Consider the following 17667-nt stretch of genomic DNA (forward strand, 5'->3'; position numbering starts at 1 on the left):
AGTACTCTTATAAATCTGAAAAATAATTGTTTTGGTAGATTGTTGAAAAAAAGATAATTTGTATTTTCTTTGAAATTCTGCCATACCTTTCCTTCTTCCTCCTTTTCTCCACCTTTGCTGACTGCAGACTCTTCACCACCGTCTTCTAACTCTTCCTCTTCACCCTGGTTTTTTTTATGTAGTGTTTCTGGTTGATTCTCCACTTTTGTCCCCTCCTCTAACTCTTCAGGGTCAGGATCAAAATTGAAGGTGAAGAAGTTATATGCCTCCTCGGCAGATGGAAACCCATCCTGTAAATATAAGTATTAGTTTCAAAGTTCTATGCTGACTGGTCTCTTTGCTTCTTGGAAAGAAAACAAGACAATTGATTGAGATATTGCCAGATTCTCAGTTCCAGGTTCCTTGCATGCATGAAAAACTCGTAGTTTTTTGGTTAATTGGTGGTTGGGAGTGCTGGAGGGGTTAATGGCACTTGGGAAAGAATATGTCATGGGAACATAAGTGGGGGGGGGGGGGGGGGAATGAGATTATTCTTACCAGTCAAGTGACCTTCTAAATTGTGGAAATATACCACAAAGGCTTATCACCTTTGCCAAGTGTGGATAGGTTATTGTTCCACAAAATACTGTAAATGCAGAAGTATAAGCATCAATCATTACTAGCAGCTGCACTTCTCCTTCTTTCTCCAAATCATTACTTCTATTACGATTTGGATTATGGTATGATTTCTATTACCAGTACAAAATTATTGTTACTCTATACCATCAATGGAAAGTCTACAAATGCATTTCCACTTTAATAACTGTTTGACTCACTTCCATCAGTGAGGCAGCTATATAGCATCCACACCAGGACCACCAGATTCAAAAACAGTTACTTCCCCAAGCATTAACGTTAATCAACACCTCCATCCACTAACCTACCTTTCCAAACCTTTCACCACCACCACTTTATCATTTCCTGTCAGAGTCACCTATTACTGTGCCTAGAGTCACTTTATGAACATATAATCTGAACTTGAGAAAATGACATTAAACAACCTTGAACCGTAAACAGCATTAAAGACAAGTTAACCAGAATATCACCTTAAAAAAAAACATAGTACCTAAAAGAAAAATCACCAAGTTATACACTCGATCATAACTAAAAACCTATTATTACTGTAAGGAAAATAAATTAATTATCTTAGCAAATGCTATTCATTCCATCACCAGCAAATTAATACAAACTTACATACCTAGCTACTGCCCATTACGCTGCTAGTGTTTACGGCAGCAATGAAGGTCCTCCACCTCTGCCTATGTTCTACACTTCCTTCATTATGTCAGTAGCTTGCTCTCGGATTTCACTACTGTCAGTCACGCAAGCCCCAGGTGGAGACTCAGGAATACTGTCGCAGAATTCTTCATTGCTGTTTCTGTAACAATATTCATTTTGACCAGTCAGGGCTGTTAGCCCTGAGCTGAACCCTTGATCCATAGGGATTGGTGGATTTCTCTTATCTGGCCTCTACCCTTTGATCTGTTTGGCATCGGTGACCCTACCAAGAGCCGAAGCTTAAAACCCTGACTCCAGCCAGCATTGCTCTCCGGGTCATTGACGCACGCAAGCCTCCAAACCCTATGACAAGATTGTGGTCCTCTTGAAGGAAACACATACAAACCAATGAATTAAATGCTTCTACTCCCTTTTCCAAATGTATTCTAGATATATGTCGGACTATGAACGCATAGACTATAATGTCAGTAAAATATATACAGAATGACATATAAACATATTCAGTTACTGTTATAAATATATGAACTATATGTATATATATTCAATTAAGTGAAGGGAATCCTGCATGTTAGCTCCATTCATTTTTGTTCTTTAAGAGCTGCCACAAATAAGCGGCTGCCTGGATTAACTGATGGCCCAATTAACTGGAATCCACTGTACTGATGAAAGGAAGTGCATGTCATACCTGGCACGTTTCGTCTATAGAATCAACTTTGAAAAATTGGCAAAAGTACCATCAGGATGAAAAGACTGTTGGGCAACAAAAATCCTTTCAAAGAGGAAACTTGATAGAACTATTAACTCTGGACACACATTCTCATGCCTTCACTAACATCCAGTTTTTCTACCTTATGAAAATTGTAAGTATACATTCATTGCTCATAGATTCATAGTGTCAAATCACACAGAAACAGGCTCTGACTTCAAGGAATCTGTGATGACAATCAAGCACTCATTTAGTCAGAATCAGAAACAGGTTTATTATCACTTACATACATCATGAATCTCAGCGTTGTGGTGACATGTATGGACTCTGATAATAAATTTTACCTTTGAATTATGAAATTTGTTGCTTTATGGCAGTAGGATAGTACAATTCAGAAAACTTACTATGTCAAGCCGAGGAGTGGTAGTGGGAACAAGCTCCCACCACCTAAAAGTGCTCCTCACGACATGCACCTTAAATAGCCTCTGACAACCAAGCCCAACTCCTGGCCTTCTCATGTGGCTTAGCCTCTAAGCCCGGCAGAACTCTTTCTACTGACAGGAGAAGGGATGAAGGCGGGTCCTGGTGCCTTAAAACCAGTGCTTTGGGTAGATGGAACTCATCAGACTGGGAAGGCAGTCCATCTAAGAGAGGGAAAACTCTGACTTCAAACCTCCACTGCCTTGCGGCCATACCCACTCATGGGAAAGGCTTTGGGAGTAAACCCTGAGGACAAATCCGGAGCTGGAGTCCCTAAGGCAGTCCAACGTTGCCTTCAACTTCGTTCTGGAAACTCCTGCAACGACACTGGTGCCAAGTTGTATCGCCCTTGCCCTTCCCTTGGACTTCATCAGCGGTGTGGAGAGGGGAGACTCACTGCTTGGGCAACTGCCAGTCTTCCATACAACCTTGCCCAGGCCTGCGTCCTGGAGAGGGCGCAGATCCATGGTCTTGAGAGACTAACGGATGCCACACACACTATAAATTACAATAATATATAAAAAAGTAAATAAGTACTGCAAAAAGAGAGCAAATGATGAGGGACTGTTCATGGACCTTCAGAAATTGGATGTGAAGGGGAACAACCTATTTGTAAAAAGTTTGAGCATGTGTCTACAGGCTCCTGTACCACCTCATTGATGGTAATAATGAGAAGAGGACAGGTCCTGAATAGCGAAAGTCCTTCATGTGGATTCTACCTTCTTGAGGCATCACCTTTTGAAGAGGTTCTCGATGCTGGTGAGGCCAGTGCTGACGATGGAACTGACTGAGTTTACAAGCCTCTGCTGCTTTTTCCAATCCAGTGCAGTGTCACCCCCAAAGCAGAAGGTATTTGACAGTCTTTGGTGACATACTAAATCTCCTCAAACTCCTAATGAAATACAGGCACTCACATGCATTCTTCATAATTGCATCAATATGTTGGGCCCATGGCCGACTTTCAGAGATGCTGACATCCAGGAACTTGAATTTGATAACACTTCCCACTGCTGACCCTTTGATAGGGACTACTGTGTGATCTTCCCTTCCTGAAGTCCACCATCAATTCCCTGGTCTTACTAATGTGGAGTGTGAGGCAGTTGCTGCGACACTACGCAACCACTCCTCTGTGCCACCTAATCGTTATCTGAGATTCTGCCAACAACAGTTGTGCCATTGGCAAATTTATAGATGGTGCTTGAGGTGTGCCTGGCCACACAGTCATGAATGTCGAGAGAGTAAAGCAGTGGGTTAAGCATGCAGACTTGAGGTGTGCCTGGCCACACAGTCATGAATGTCGAGAGAGTAAAGCAGTGGGATAAGCATGCAGACTTGAGGTGTGCCTGGCCACACAGTCATGAATGTCGAGAGAGTAAAGCAGTGGGTTAAGCATGCAGACTTGAGGTGTGCCTGGCCACACAGTCATGAATGTCGAGAGAGTAAAGCAGTGGGATAAGCATGCAGACTTGAGGTGTGCCTGGCCACACAGTCATGAATGTCGAGAGAGTAAAGCAGTGGGATAAGCATGCAGACTTGAGGTGTGCCTGGCCACACAGTCATGAATGTCGAGAGAGTAAAGCAGTGGGTTAAGCATGCAGACTTGAGGTGTGCCTGGCCACACAGTCATGAATGTCGAGAGAGTAAAGCAGTGGGTTAAGCATGCAGACTTGAGGTGCACCTGTGCTAATTGTTATTTTCAATCCCGATGAGGGGGTCAAGGATCCAGTTGCGGAGGGAGGTACAGAGGCCCAGGCCCAATCCCATTTTACCCCCTCACAGTCTTATCAATTCCCCCTACAAATTCTTTTTATCATCAATACACCAGAGGCAATTTACAATGAACAATTAATCTACCAACCTACACGATTTAGGGACATGGGAGAAAACTGGAGGACCCAGAGGAAACTCACAAGATCACTGAAAAATTGTGAACACCGAACAGACAATATCAGAGGCTAGGATTAAACTAAAAATCCTAATTCAGCAAACACGGACTCGATAACACCAACTAAGTACAGATTTGCGGATAAGCTGCACTATAAATAGACGTCAAGAAGGATATGATCTAACTGTATGCACTAAACTTCTCCGCCGCACAGTGAATTTAAACATGTCTTGATATATTCCATTACTTAACAAGTTAAACAAACTTTTCTAAGTAATGCTTTTCAAAATTGGTAACAAATGCTCATGGACAATTAAGTACTAATGAATATCATTATAGGTAGGTTAAGATTACATCACTCTTACTAAATCTGGGTACAAGTAAACATTCAACTTCGCTAACGCTGGAAAATCCGCAGATACTGGAAATTCATAGCAACACACACACACAAACTCATCAGGTTAGCCAGCATCTATGGAAAAGAGTTAACAGTCGACATTTCGGGCTGAGACCCTTCATCAGGACTGGTAAGAAAGAGGAAAAGTCACAGTAGGAGGTGGGGGTGGAGAGGAAGAAGTACAAGGCTGTAGATGATGGGTGAAACCAGGAAAGGGGGAGGGTGAAGTAAAGAGCTGGGAATTTCACTGGTGAAACAGATAAAGGGCTGGAGAAGGGGGAATCAGATAGGAGAGGATAGAAGACCATGGAAGAAAGGGAAGGGGGAGGAGTATCAGAGGGAGGTGATGGGAAGGTGAGGAGAGAGGAAAACAGGAATGGGGAATGGTGAGAGCTGGGGAAGGGCAGTTATCAGAAGTTAGAGAAATTGATGTTCATGCCATCAGATTGGAGGTTACCCATATGGAATAAAAGGTGTTGTTCCTCCAGCCTGAGTGTGGCCTCATCGTGGCAGTAGAGGAGATCCAATTTCACTGTTAACTGAAAAATCAATATACAGCAGCTGAACTCCTCCCACCTGGAATCACTTAACAAAACACACCTTAAGAATTAGACAACTTTCCTTTCTTCTACTCTATTCTGGGGAGAAAGTTTTCATATAGAAAGGAAAGAGCATATGCTGAAATCGTAAATGAAAATGCAACATGTAAATCAGTCTGAGAAATTAGTAAATAAAACTACTTTTGTAAATAATCTAAGTTTTAAGTGATAACCTTTTCAAAAAGTGGCCGATTATAATTAAGTATACCGGGAACTCTAACATCTCTTTCAAATGTTGGAAACATGGATATGGTGAGTTTTTCCAGCATTTTTCACCTTTATTTCACAATGTAATCTACCCACCATTCCACCTAATTGAGTCCTACATAATTCCAATATTTATATGTTTCAATGTTCATATCCTGCTGTATACTCTAGGCATTGAATTCTCAGGGTCTTTTTCTCTCTCATTTAGGGAACATGAATGGAGAAGTAATGAGAGCCCCAACATGAAAGTTGGAGAATTACAAGAGGTTACAAAACTCTGACATGACGTTAAGCTTATAATACAAAAATAGAACGTTCAACAAAACAAATCCATATAAGTATAATGTCAAGCGAATAAACCTAATTCGTTAGCTAGCCTGATATGTCATCTACTGGGTTGAACTTGAATACTTAAGAGTTTCTTTTTCAAACATTAACCTTGGAAGCACAGTATGCAGCCTCATAGCTTTAAGCATTGATGCTCTATATTCTAAATTCTGTGTCTAAAATCTCTTATGACTGAAATCAAGCTGCTTTTGATTCACTTGCCTCAGCTTTTCAGAATCTGAACCACTCTGCTAGAAGTTGCCTGGCTGCATGAACACTTAACACAGTGTAATACAGCATGGAATCAGGCCACCCGGCTCAACCCGTCCATGCCAACCTGGGTGCCCACCAAGCTAGTCCCAGCTTCTTATACTTGGCCAGTGTCGAACCCTCCCTATCCATGTACTTGTCCAAACATTGTTAAAAAGCTGTTACTGTCCCTGCCTCAGCCATTTCCTCTGGCAGCTTATTCCATACATGCACCATCCTCTCTCTGTGTGGAGGATGCTGCCCCTCAGGGCTCTTTTAATCTTTCACCTCCATTTTGTAGATCCCTCTCCTTGGAAAAAATGACCATGTGCTTTCACCTTATTAAGAGTTCCCCTACCCCCAACTGATTTCACACACCTCTGTAAGTCACTCCTCAATATCGTATGGTCTAAGGAATAAACTCCTAATCAGCCTAACACCTCCCTATAACTCAGGTCCATGAGTCTGGGCATTATCTTGTAAACTCTTTCACCACACTACTACCATGCTGCTCTCAAGCACATCTCCTCCATTTGCCACATAGCTGCCCCCACCCAATCACCTGGCCACCATTAGAGGGATAGGGTTCCAAGTGTCCTTACCTACCACCCCATAAGCCTCTATATCCAGCACATCGTTCTCTGTAACTACCAGTGGGATCCTACCACCACACACATCTTTCCCTCCTCACACTGCTCTCTTTCCACGATCTTTGTCCGTTCACCCTTCCCCAGTGATCCTCCTCCTTGCACTTACTATAGCAAGCATGACAAGTGCTACACTTGCCCCTATGACTCCTCCCTCACCACCATTCCTGACCCCAGACAGGCCGACCGGGTGCCCTTTCGCCCATGGTCCACTGTCTTCTATCAGACTCCCTCTTCTTTATCCCCTCCCAACTTCTTGCTTCATTCCCCTTCCCCAGCTGCTCACTTTCCTCCTCACCTGGTCTCATTTATCATCTGTCAGCTTGTACTTCTTCCCCTCCACCCACCTTCTTATTCTGGCTTCTGCTCCCTTCCTTTGCAGTCCTGATGGAGAGTCTCAACCCTAAATATCAACTATTTATTTCCCTCCATGCATGCGGTTGAGTTCTTCCAGCATTCTGTGTGTGTTGCTCAAGATTTCCAGTATCTGCAGAATTTCTTGTGTTCATTATCCCTGTAAATCTACCCAGTTTACTATCTTCCTTGAACAGGGTGATCAAAACAGTACACAATACTCCAAATACAGTGTTAGAAATGTCTGATAAACTGCAGCATAGTTCATATACTCAGTGCTTTGACTGATGAAGGGCTGCACTGCCAAATGTCTTCACAATCCTGTTACTATGAACGAGTTTTATTCGCATAATTTGTCTTCTTTTACACACTGATTGCTTGTCAATCTTTGGTTTTCATAAATTCTGTTGTATCTCTTTATTTTCTTTATTGTATTTCTTTATTAATGAATCTCAGGGTTGTTATTGATGACACATATTTACTTTGATAATAAATTTACTTTGAACATTTGAACTTTGAACTATCGACCTGTAGTGCTGCTTTCAGTAAACTACATACTTGTACACCAAGGTCGCTATTCACAAAGCTCCACAGGGTGCTACTGTCCACTGTACAAGTCCCACCCTGGTTTGAATGACTGACTTGCTAAAACATAATTCTTCACATTTATCCAAATTGAAACCAACTTACTAATTTTCGGCCCAATCTCCTAGCTATTTTATAACCATCTTCACTGCCTATGAAGCCACCTATTTCAGTATTATATGTAACTATACTAAACATGACTTGCATATTCACATCAAAATCATGTACATAAATAATGAACAACAAAGGCCCAGCATCAACCCCTGTAGCACGTCACTAGTCACAGGTTTTCAGTTCAAGAAACAATTCTGACCATCACTCTGACCATTCCCTACTACTGAGCTAATTATGAATCCAATTTATTATCTTTCTCTGGCTCCAATCTAATCTAACCTTTCAGACTAGCCTGTCACATGGGATCCTGTCAAAGGCCTTGTTATAGTCCAAACAGACAACATCCACTGCCTTACCCCCTGGTTATCTCTCTAGAAATTCTAAGAGATTTTTCAGACACAATTTTCTAAGTACCAAGCAGTGCTGACTATACCCAATTAATCCTTGCCTCTCCAAATGTTAACTGACCCTGTTGTTTTGAATCCCCTCTAGTAACTTAGCACAAACCGGTGTCAAATTCACTGGACTTATCTTTATTGTCCTTTTCAAATAAGAGTAAAATATTACCCACCTTCCATTCACCTGGAACTTCATGTGTGGCTAAAGATGAAGCAAATTTCTCCACAAGTTTCTTCCCTCACTTCCCACAAGGTCTCTGGGGATACATTCAGTTGGGCCCTGTTATCCTGTTATCTCTGTTTGCCTTAAGGTCACCAGCACCTCTTCACTGGTAATTCATATGTGGTTCAACACATCATCACTCATTTCCCTTATTTCTTTAGTATCTATCATTTTCTCCACACTACAAACTGATGGGAAATATTCATTAAATGTCTCTCCCTCTTCCTGTGGCTCCACACATGCTGATCTTTAAGTGGGGGCAGGGGGGTGATTGCTATTCTCTCCCAAACCACACATTAACTCTTAATGTACCAATAGAACCTCTTGGGATTTCTTTAATCCTGTCTGCAAGATCCATTTCATATCTTCTCTTCACCCTTCTGATTTCCCTCAACTGTGCTCCTACATTTTAAGTAGTCAACAAGAGATCTCCTTATTCCTGGTTGCATTAACCTTCTTTTTCCTGACTGGAACCTCAATATCTCTCAATAACAAGGGCCGCTAAACGTGCCAGCCGTGCCCTTCACCCCAACTGGAATATGCTGCCCCCCGGACTCTTCATATCACAAACATCAGACTGTTTGCAGGTAAGTCTTCCTTCACCACCAAACAGTCTCACCCAAATGGCCCCCTGGAAAATCCTGCCTCACGCCTCCAAAATACCCAGTTTAGGATCTTAATCCACAGATCATTCTATCTTTCTCCATAACTATTTTAAAACTAATACAAATATGGTCACTGGACCCAAAGTGCTCCCCAACTGACTCTTCAGTAACTTGTTCCAATATTGCACCTTCTCTGGTAGGGCCCTCTATACATCGATTAAGGAAACTTTTTGGACACTTGCATTCTACCCCATCCAAACTCTTTGCTCTATGGAAGGACCAGTCATCTCACGGAAATAACATCTCCCACTAATACTAGCCTATTATTCTTGCAACTACCTCTAACCTCGCTACAGATTTATTTACTTACTTATTGAGGTACAGCACCACCTAGCAAACCCTGATTTATCTCTCGCCTAATCACGGGACAATTTACAATGATCAATTAACCTACTAATCACAACGCCTTTGGACTGTTGGAGGAAACTGGAGCACCCGGAGAAAACCCACACACTCTACCGGGAAAGATGTGCAGACTCCTTACAGATGACTTTAGAATTGAACTCCGGACTCCAACACTCCGAACTCTAACTGTGCGCGCTAACCGCTATGCTACTGTGGTACCCATTAGATCTGTTCATCCAATTCCCACCTGACTACCATGGGGGGGGGGGGGGGGGGGAAGGCTAAAACATAGTCCCATCAAAGTGACCATCTCCTTTCTGTTTCTAAGTCCTATCCATATGGTCTCACTGGATGATCCACCACAAATACCTTCACTCAGTGCTATTATCTCTTCCCTCATTAGAAAGACAAGACCCCTCTCCTCTACTATGTGTAACTCTATCACAGCAGCGGCATCTGTATCGTGGAATATTACGCTATGAGATCTGCCCTTCTCCCAGCCATATTTCTGTTATGGCAATAATATCCCAGTCCCCAGAGCCAATCTATGCCCTGAGTTCATCTGCCTTATAAGTTGAGCCTTTTACATTAAAATGAATAAGATAATTAAACAACAGTCTTTCCTCTTCCTTTGTTGTGCCCTTGCCTATCCCGACTGCTAAACTTTCTCTGTTGAATGATTCAGTTGGTAAGCCATGGAAATAGTTGTCATAATTATAATTTGGAATGCAATCGATGTCTTTTTAAGGATACGGCTCAACACATCTGTGCAAGGTAGGCGACCATTTCAGGATCAAGTTAGGAGGAGATCAGTGGACAGAGGAGATTAAGAGGATAAGGAAACCAAACTAAACCCTTAAGTTTGGTAAAGCTACTAATTTTGAAAACAAAACAAAAAAAATTAATCTATCCAGATTCAAAAGAAATTAAACACTTTAAGCTGATTGAGCATTTGATTACAAGAAGGTACTATTGCCTGGAAAGGGAGTAAACAAGAAATGGGACTCCAAGGACTTAAGAAATCAACCGCTAAGTAAGTTTCAGGACCTTGCTGCACTCAGTTTCCGTGGCCAACCACTGTGATTCTGGTCCTCAAACATACTAATTTCTTTGTGCTTCTTCTGAAGAGGTTGGTCAACACATCTTGAAATTCCTGTCTGCTGCAAAATTTCTGCTTGGGAGAGATGTTGCTGATGCAGGATGACCACCTTGTGTCTCGTTGCTATGCTCACTCATGCCATGGTGTAAAAACTGATGATTTGAAGGTTAAACTGCCACCCCCTCACCTTTTAGTTTGATTGTCCTTCACCCAGTTTGATTCCTTCCACATCTGTTTCAGTTAATCAGTTTAGTTCATTCAACTCATTATGTCATTGATCATTAGCACCTGTTTGTGATCTTTGTTTAATCATACACTGGGCTATATACCTATAAAGTAATCAAATTTCTATTTGAAAAGTAGTCTATTACTTAATATATTACTTTCATTAATGAAATACAAAATAATTCTCTAACATTTAATTTTTTTTGGAAACAATGGTTGGAAATCTAAAATTTGCTCTTTTCTATTGACACAATAATGCAGATATCAAAAAATAAACATCTAAACCAAAATCTAGCATGCCTAAGACTTTTGCACAGAACGGTCTGTGTACAAAATTCTAGAACGAGGTAGGCAACCTTAAGCACAAATGATTTTCTAGCATGCGTTATTCATTAATTTGAGGCAAAACATAACTAAATGTATTTAAATGGATAATTCCCATATTTCAAGTTTTTTACCTGGCCCACCATTCGCTCATTAATACATGATCCAGCCCACAGAGGCAAAAAGGTTGTCGACCCCTGTTCTAGAACATGCCTGATTGTTGATCATACAAAACTGTGAACTGAAGATGAACATGCCAAACTAATGGAAAATGAAAATGTCTGTGGTTTTCATTTCATTTAGTATCAATCAGAAGGTTTGGGATTGAATTGATGGATCAAGATATTAAAGGAATTTGATAGATTAATGGAGCAAATCTACTTCTACGGGTTGTGAAACAGGACAACAGGACATTGTTTAAAAATTGGAGCCAAACATCTCAGGGGTGAAATTTAGAATGAAGATAGTGATAGATACTTGGACATCCACGAGGATATTCTATACGTTATCTAAAATCTCACTGCATTGCCTTCAAGTCAGGTGTGTCTTTAAAAGTGGAAGGAACCCCGTAATTGCTCTGTTCGGTTTTTGGGGCGAGACAGATTTATGTCTGGGTCCCACCAAATGCTGAATACTATCCTTTGCCTCTCTCCTGGCTAGACGCTTGATCCTCCTTAGATGGAGAGATGTTGCCCCACCCACTCATGCGCAATGGCTTAACGACATTATGGCCTGCTTGGACCTCGAAAAAATTCATTATTCAGTTCTTAATTCGGATCTAAAGTTCCATAAGGTCTGGGGACCTTTTATCGAGTACTTTCATAACCTTCCTCTTGACTAGGGTTTTTTTTTCTTTCTTTTTTTTTCTTCTTTTCGGTCCCTTGCTTTCAGCTCCTTTTTTTTTCTGGTAGTAGGCATTATTATCCTCTGCTGCTAAGTGTATTCACAGTCTGGGAGTTTGACTGTCCTGACCTATACTCTTTATACTGTGTTGTGGTCGGTCTGGAGTTGTTGTTGTTTTTTATCTTGTGTTTTGGGGCTTGGGGAGGACACTAAGCTTACTTGTCTTTAATTTAGGTGCTTTTTTGTTAAATTCTCTTCCTTTGTAGCATATTGTTATTGTACGCTTAATTTTGCACTGTATTAATGCTCCTCATTGGGATTTGGGGTTTTTAATTTGTAAAATGTTTTGAAAAACTAATAAAAAGTTTTTAAAAAAAGTGGAAGGAAAAAATTTATAGAAGTTGTACATCAAAGTCCTGTACAATGCATTGAGACTGCCTAAGTTGTATTTCAAAGTACTAAAAATTAGGCTTATTTAACATTTCAAAATTTATTATCAGAGCATAGCCTGGATGAATTGAATTGACTTTATTTCTTACATCATTCACATACATGAGGAGTAAAAATCTTTATGTTACGTCTCCAACTAAATGTGCAATGTGCAATCATAGTAATTTATAATAAATAGAACAGTCAACGTAATGTAGAGTACACTCAAGTCAGTGTGAGTTCACCAGTCTGATAGCCTGGTGGAAGAAGCTGTCCCAGAGCCTGTTGGTCCTGGCTTTTATGCTGCGGTACCACTTCCCAGATGGTAGCAGTTGGAATAGATTGTGGTTGGGATGACTCAGGTCCCCAATGATCCTCTGGGCCCTTTTTACACACCTGTCCTTGTAAATGTCCTGAATCGTGGGAAGTTCACAATTACAGATACGCTGGGATGTCCGCACCACTCTCTGCAAAGTCCTGCGATTAAGGGAGGTACAGTTCCCATACCAGGCAGTGATGCAGCCAGTCAGGATGCTGTCAATTATGCCCCTGTAGAAAGTTCTTAGATTTGGGGACCCATACCAAACTTCCTCAACCATCTGAGGTGAAAGAGGCGCTGCTGTGCCTTTTTCACCACACAGCTGGTGTGTACAGACCATGGAAGATCCTTGATGATGTGGATGCCGAGGAACTTGAAGCTGTTTACCCTCTCAACCCCAGATCCGTTGATGTCAATAGGGGTTAGCCCTTCTCCATTCCTCCTGTAATTCGCAACCAGCTCCTTTGTTTTTGCGACATTGAGGGAGAGGTTGTTTTCTTGACACCACTGTGTCAGAGAGATGACTTCATCCCTGTAGCCCTCCTCGTTATTGTCCAGGATCCAGGATCCAGCTGCACAAGGCAGGGTGAAGGCAGAGGTCTCTGAGCTTTTTGTCGAGCCTGGATGGAACTATGGTGTTGAATGCTGAAATGCAGTCGAAGAACAGCATTCTCACACAAGCATCCTTCTTCTCCAGATGTGTAAGGACGATGCGTGTAGAGCAGTGGCGATTGCGTCATCTGTCGACAGGTTGTGTCAGTAGATGAATTGTAAGGGATCCAGTGTGGGTGGTAGCATGCTGTAGATGTAGTTCTTGACCAGCCTCTCAAAGCATTTGTTTATTATTGAGGTGAGTACGATAGGACACCAGTCATTCAGGCATGCACTGCAACACGGATGTGTTTAAACTACGTAGTGGGGGGAGGGGATGAACTGGAAATATAAGGATGGAGTTAAAGGGAAAGTGAAAATAAGAAAAGTTAAAAAGGACAACAGAATCAAGGAGTAGAAAGCTCAAGAAGAGATCATACAGTATGGCCAAGTGAAATAGGAATTGATATGAAAGGAGAGGGGAGTAACGAATTAAAAGTATTATATATGAATGCACGAAGTATAAGGAATAAAGTAGATGAGCTTGAGGCTCAGTTGGAAATTGGCAAGTACGATGTGGGAATAACTGAGACATGGCTTCAAGCAGACAGGGCCTGGGATATGAATATTCAAGGATATACATCTTATCGAAAGGAAAGACTGACTGGCAGAGGGGGTGGGGTGGCTCTGTTGGTGAGGAATGATATTCAATCCCTTGCGAGGGGGGACATAGAATCAGGGGATGTAGAGTCAGTATGGATAGAACTAAGAAATTCTAAGGGTAGAAGGACCCTAATGGGAGTTATCTACAGGCCCCCAAACAGCAGTCTGCATGTAGGGTGTAAGTTGAATGAAGAGTTAAAATTTGCATGTCGCAAAGGTAATGATACAGTTGTCATGGGGAATTTCAACATGCAGGTAGACTGGGAGAATCAGAATGGTACTGGACCCCAAGAAAGGGAGTTTGTGGAGTGCCTCCGAGATGGATTCTTAGAACAGCTTGTACTGGAGCCTACCAGGGAGAAGGCAATTCTAGATTTAGTGTTGTGCAATGAACCAGATTTGATCAGGGACCTCGAGGTAAAGGAACCATTAGGAGGTAGTGACCATAATATGATACGTTTTAACCTACAATTTGAGAAGGAGAAGGGAAAATCGGATGTGTCAGTATTACAGTTGAACAAAGGGAACTATGGAGCTATGAGGGAGGAGCTGGCCAAAGTTCAATGGAACAATACCCTAGCAGGGAAGACAGTGGAACAACAATGGCAAGTATTTCTGGGAATAATGCAAAAGGTGCAGGATCAGTTCATTCCAAAGAGGAAGAAAGATCCTAAGGGGAGTAAGGGGTGGCCATGGCTGACGAGGGAAGTAAAGGGCAGTATAAAAATAAAAGAGAAGTATAACATAGCAAAGATGAGCGGGAAACCGGAGGACTAGGAAGCTTTTAAAGAGCAACAGAAGATAACAAAAAAGGCAATACGCCAAGAAAAAATGAGGTATGAAGGTAAACTAGCCAAGAATATAAAGGAGAATAGTAAAAGCTTCGTTAGGTATGTGAATAGCAAAAAAATAGCTAAGACCAAAATTGGGCCATTGAAGACAGAAACGGGTGAATTTATTATGGGGAACAAGGAAATGGCAGACGAGTTGAACGGGTACTTTGGATCTGTCTTCACTAGGGAAGACAGAAACAATCTCCCAGATGTAATAGTGGCCAAAGGAACTAGGGTAAAGGATGAACTGAAGGAAATTTATATTAGGCAAGAAACGGTGTTGGATAGACTGTTGAGTCTGAAGACTGATAAGTCCCCGGGACCTGATGGTCTGCATCCCAGGGTACTTAAAGAGGTGGCTCTAGAAATCGTGGACGCATTGGTAATCATTTTTCAATGTTCTATAGATTCAGGAACAGTTCCTGCTGATTGGAGGGTGGCTAATGTTGTCCCACTTTTCAAGAAAGGAGGGAGAGAGAAAACAGGGTTAGACCGGTTAGCCTGACGTCAGTGGTGGGAAAGATGCAGGAGTCAGTATAAAAGAGGAAATTACGACACATTTGGATAGCAGTAGAAGGATCAGTCCGAGTCAGCATGGATTTATGAAGGGAAAATCATGCTCGACTAATCTTCTGGAGTTTTTTGAGGATGTAACTATGAAAATGGACAATGGAGAGCCAGTGGATGTAGTGTACCTGGACTTCCAGAAAGCTTTTGATAAAGTCCCGCATAGGAGATTAGTGGGCAAAATTAGGGCACATGGTGTTGGGGACAGAGTACTGACATGGATTGAAAATTGGCTGGCTGACAGGAAACAAAGAGTAGCGATTAACAGGTCCCTTTCAGAATGGCAGGCTGTGACCAGTGGGGTACTGCAAGGTTCGGTGCTGGGACCGCAGCTGTTTACAATATACATTAATGATTTAGATGAAGGGGTTAAAAGTAACATTAGCAAATTTGCCGATGACACAAAGCTGGGTGGCAGTGTGAAATGTCAGGAGGATGTTATGAGAATGCAGGGTGACTTGGACAGGTTGGGTGAGTGGGCAAATGTATGGCAGATGCAGTTTAATGTGGATAAATGTGAGGTTATCTACTTTGGTGGCAAGAACAGGAAGGCAGATTACTATCTAAATGGAGTCAAGTTAGGAAAAGGGGAAGTACAATGAGATCTAGGTGTTCTTGTATATCAGTCAATGAAAGCAAGCATGCAGGTACAGCAGGCAGTGAAGAAAGCTAATGGCATGTTGGCCTTTATAACAAGAGGAATTGAGTATAGGAGTAAAGAGGTCCTTCTGCAGCTGTACAGGGCCCTGGTGAGACCCCACCTGGAGTATTGTGTGCAGTTTTGGTCTCCAAATTTGAGGAAGGACATTCTTGCTATTGAGGGAGTGCAGCGTAGGTTCACAAGGTTAATTCCCGGAATGGCGGGACTGTCATATGTTGAAAGATTGGAGCGACTGGGCTTGTATACACTGGAATTTAGAAGGATGAGAGGGCATCTGATTGAAACATATAAGATTATTAAGAGATTGGACACGCTGGAGGCAGGAAGCATGTTCCCGCTGATGGGTGAGTCCAGAACTAGAGGCCACAGTTTAAAAATAAGGGGTAGGCCATTTAGAACAGAGATGCGGAAAAACTTTTTCACCCAGAGAGTGGTGGATATGTGGAATGCTCTGCCCCAGAAGGCAGTGGAGGCCAAGTCTCTGGATGCATTCAAGACAGAGTTAGATAGAGCTCTTATAGATAACGGGGTCAAGGGATATAGGGAGAGGGCAGAAACGGGGTACTGATTGTGTATGATCAGCCATGATCACAGTGAATGGCGATGCTGGCTAGAAGGGCCGAATGGCCTACTCCTGCACCTACTGTCTATTGTCTTTTGTTACCTTGGTCTTTTTTAGTACAGGAACAATGGTAGATAATTTGACGCAGGAGGGCACTCTACACTGGAAGAGGGAGAGATGAAAGATGTCTGTAAATACACCGCACATCCTGAGTACTCGCCCTGGGATGCCGTTGGGTCTTGCAGCCTTGTGACTGTCCACTCGTTGGAAACACCTGCGTACCTCAGCCTCAGAGATGACCAGGTTGCAGGTTGTAGCGGTGACTTTCCTCGGAGGCTCAGAGTTAACGACTTCAAACTGAGCATAAAAGTGATTGAGCTCACCTGGGAGAGAGGCCGCGATGTTGGCGGCACCACAATGTTTGGCTTTGAATTCTGCGATGGTATGCAGCCCTCACCACAAACCACTTGTGCTTGTGGGGGTTTTTGATGACGGATGCTGCTTTCCTACAACAGTGTTTCAGGTAGATGTGCTCAATCAGGGCTTTACCCCCGATGTACTGGGCCGAATCCACTACCTTTTGTAGGGTTTTCCACTCAAAGGCATTGGTCTTCCCATTTCAGGTCATAGTGCAGTCCGTCAATACACTTTCCACCACACATCTATAGAAGTTTGTCAAGGTTTTTGAAGTCATGTCAAATATCTGGAGACACCTCATGACTCCTAAGACACCTAAGCACTGTTGTGCTTCTTTGCAATTATATTTAGATAATGGATCCAGGATAGGTCCTCTGAGATAGTGACACCCAGGAATTTAAAGTTACTGACCCTCTCCACCTCTGATCCTCCGATAAGTACTGGCTAATGGACTTCTGGTTTCCCTCTCCTGAAGTCAGTTCCTTGATCTTGCTGACATTGAATAAGATGTTGTCCTGCCACCACTCAGCCAAATTTTCAATCTCCTTCCTGTATGCTGATTCATCACCACCATTGATACGACCCACAACAGTGAACTTGCATATGGTGTTGGAGCTGTACTTAGCCACACAACCATGGGTGTAAAGTGAGTCAATCACAGGGCTAAGCACAAGG

At 42.3% G+C, this 17667-nt stretch overlaps 1 protein-coding gene across 4 annotated transcripts in view; it reads right to left on the reverse strand.

Annotated features, from left to right (window-relative positions):
• Positions 1-17667, reverse strand: part of cc2d2a (coiled-coil and C2 domain containing 2A) — a 150430-nt gene that overhangs the window by 94070 nt on the left and 38693 nt on the right. For all 4 annotated transcript variants that reach the window (XM_073064983.1, XM_073064982.1, XM_073064980.1 and 1 more), the window contains exon 10: positions 87-290. In XM_073064983.1, coding sequence (XP_072921084.1) covers positions 87-290 — 204 coding nt within the window. The remainder of the gene's footprint in view (positions 1-86; positions 291-17667) is intronic.

The sequence above is a fragment of the Hemitrygon akajei genome, chromosome 13, assembly GCF_048418815.1.
Source record: "Hemitrygon akajei chromosome 13, sHemAka1.3, whole genome shotgun sequence".
NCBI classification, from domain to species: domain Eukaryota; kingdom Metazoa; phylum Chordata; class Chondrichthyes; order Myliobatiformes; family Dasyatidae; genus Hemitrygon; species Hemitrygon akajei.